This window comes from Micromys minutus (genome assembly GCF_963924665.1).
Source record: "Micromys minutus genome assembly, chromosome: 2".
Lineage (NCBI taxonomy): Eukaryota > Metazoa > Chordata > Mammalia > Rodentia > Muridae > Micromys > Micromys minutus.
Genome location: NC_137971.1, coordinates 89,687,771 through 89,689,167, shown reverse-complemented (window position 1 = coordinate 89,689,167; position 1,397 = coordinate 89,687,771). Strand labels below are relative to the sequence as shown.

Sequence of the window (1,397 nt, the reverse complement as noted above, 5' to 3'; positions counted from 1 at the left end):
GAAGAAAGAATGAACATGTTGCAAACTTCTTAAGCAAAATAGTCACTTTAATATCACACCTTTGGCCAAGCTTAGCTAGTTTAACTTTTAAGCAAATCTTAAGAACCTTTCCAATGAATACATGAGCTACCTATGTGAAACTGTTTTCAGTAAGGAATAAAAATATCAGGAATCATCTTTAGGTAGTAAGGTGAATCCAGTTTGAAACTCTAACACAAACAGTTACATTTGGAAATAATATATAACTTTAAAGATGTAGAAAATAATTTGAATTAGTGTGGACTTTATTTAAAAAAATACCTCATAATATCCAAAGAGGATTTTAAAGGGTTGTTGTATCTCATTTTTATCTATGAAACAAACAACACTTTTACTCTCTTGATTTTATCAGTACTATTTTCATTGTTGAAATAAATTTATTTTTAGGAGGAATAAAGTATTAGAAGTATCTAGAATGTAGACTGTACTGACAACCTTTTCCTCAGGACTCTTCTCAAAGCCTCAGTGACCTCATTGTTTCTCAGGCTGTAGATGAGGGGATTCAGAGCTGGAGTAACAATCATATAGAAAACTGAGCTGATATTGTCTTGTTTGGGGCTGTGGAAGGAACTGGGCAGGATATACATGACAATTGCACCCCCATACCACATCCCAACCACAGTCAGATGGGAAGCACAGGTGACAAGGGCTTTCTTCCTGCCCTCATTAGAGGACATGTGGAGCACAGTGAACAAAATAAGTGAATATGAGGTCAGAATGGCAGCAAGGGCAGGAAAGAGCAAAGTCACACCCATCAAATAAACCATGAGTTCATATGTGGAGGTGTCTGCACAGGCCAGCTTCAGCAAGGGAGGGATCTCACAGAAGAGGTGTCTGATCTGCCTGGACTTACAGAAAGGATAGTGCATGGTATACATGCTATATCCTAGAGCACTGAGGGATGCCAGCATCCACGAGGTGGCTATCATGAGCCTGCAGACTTTGTGACTCATTAGGATTGTATAATTCAGAGGATGACAAATGGCTACATACCTGTCATAGGCCATAAAAGACAGAAGAAGGTCCTCTGCACTACCAAGTGTCAGTGCCAGGAACATCTGAAGGGCACAGCCCCCAAATGAAATAGTGTTGTCTTTGAGAAGAAAATCTATTATGGCCTTGGGAATGATAACTGATGGTTGGAGGAGGTCCATGAGAGAGAGCTGCCAGAGCAGAAGATACATGGGCACATGCAGCCGGGTATCCATGGTGATGACCATCAGCAACAGTCCATTGCTAGTCAAGGCTAAAAAGTACAGAGCTGTGATAGTGACGCAGAGCAGTTCTGGAAAACCACTGTCATCTAGAATCCCCACCAAAATAAAGCTATTTTCCAGGGTGGAGTTGGAGACTTCCAT

General features: G+C 40.6%; 1 protein-coding gene across 1 annotated transcript; it reads right to left on the bottom strand.

Moving 5' to 3' along the window:
- Positions 1-449: 449 nt before the first annotated feature.
- Positions 450-1,397, bottom strand: LOC308415626 (olfactory receptor 2AG1-like; the record flags this gene model as incomplete). Its single annotated transcript, XM_080910674.1, has 1 exon — positions 450-1,397. One exon carries the CDS (start codon positions 1,395-1,397, stop codon positions 450-452), a length of 948 nt encoding a protein of 315 aa, XP_080766800.1.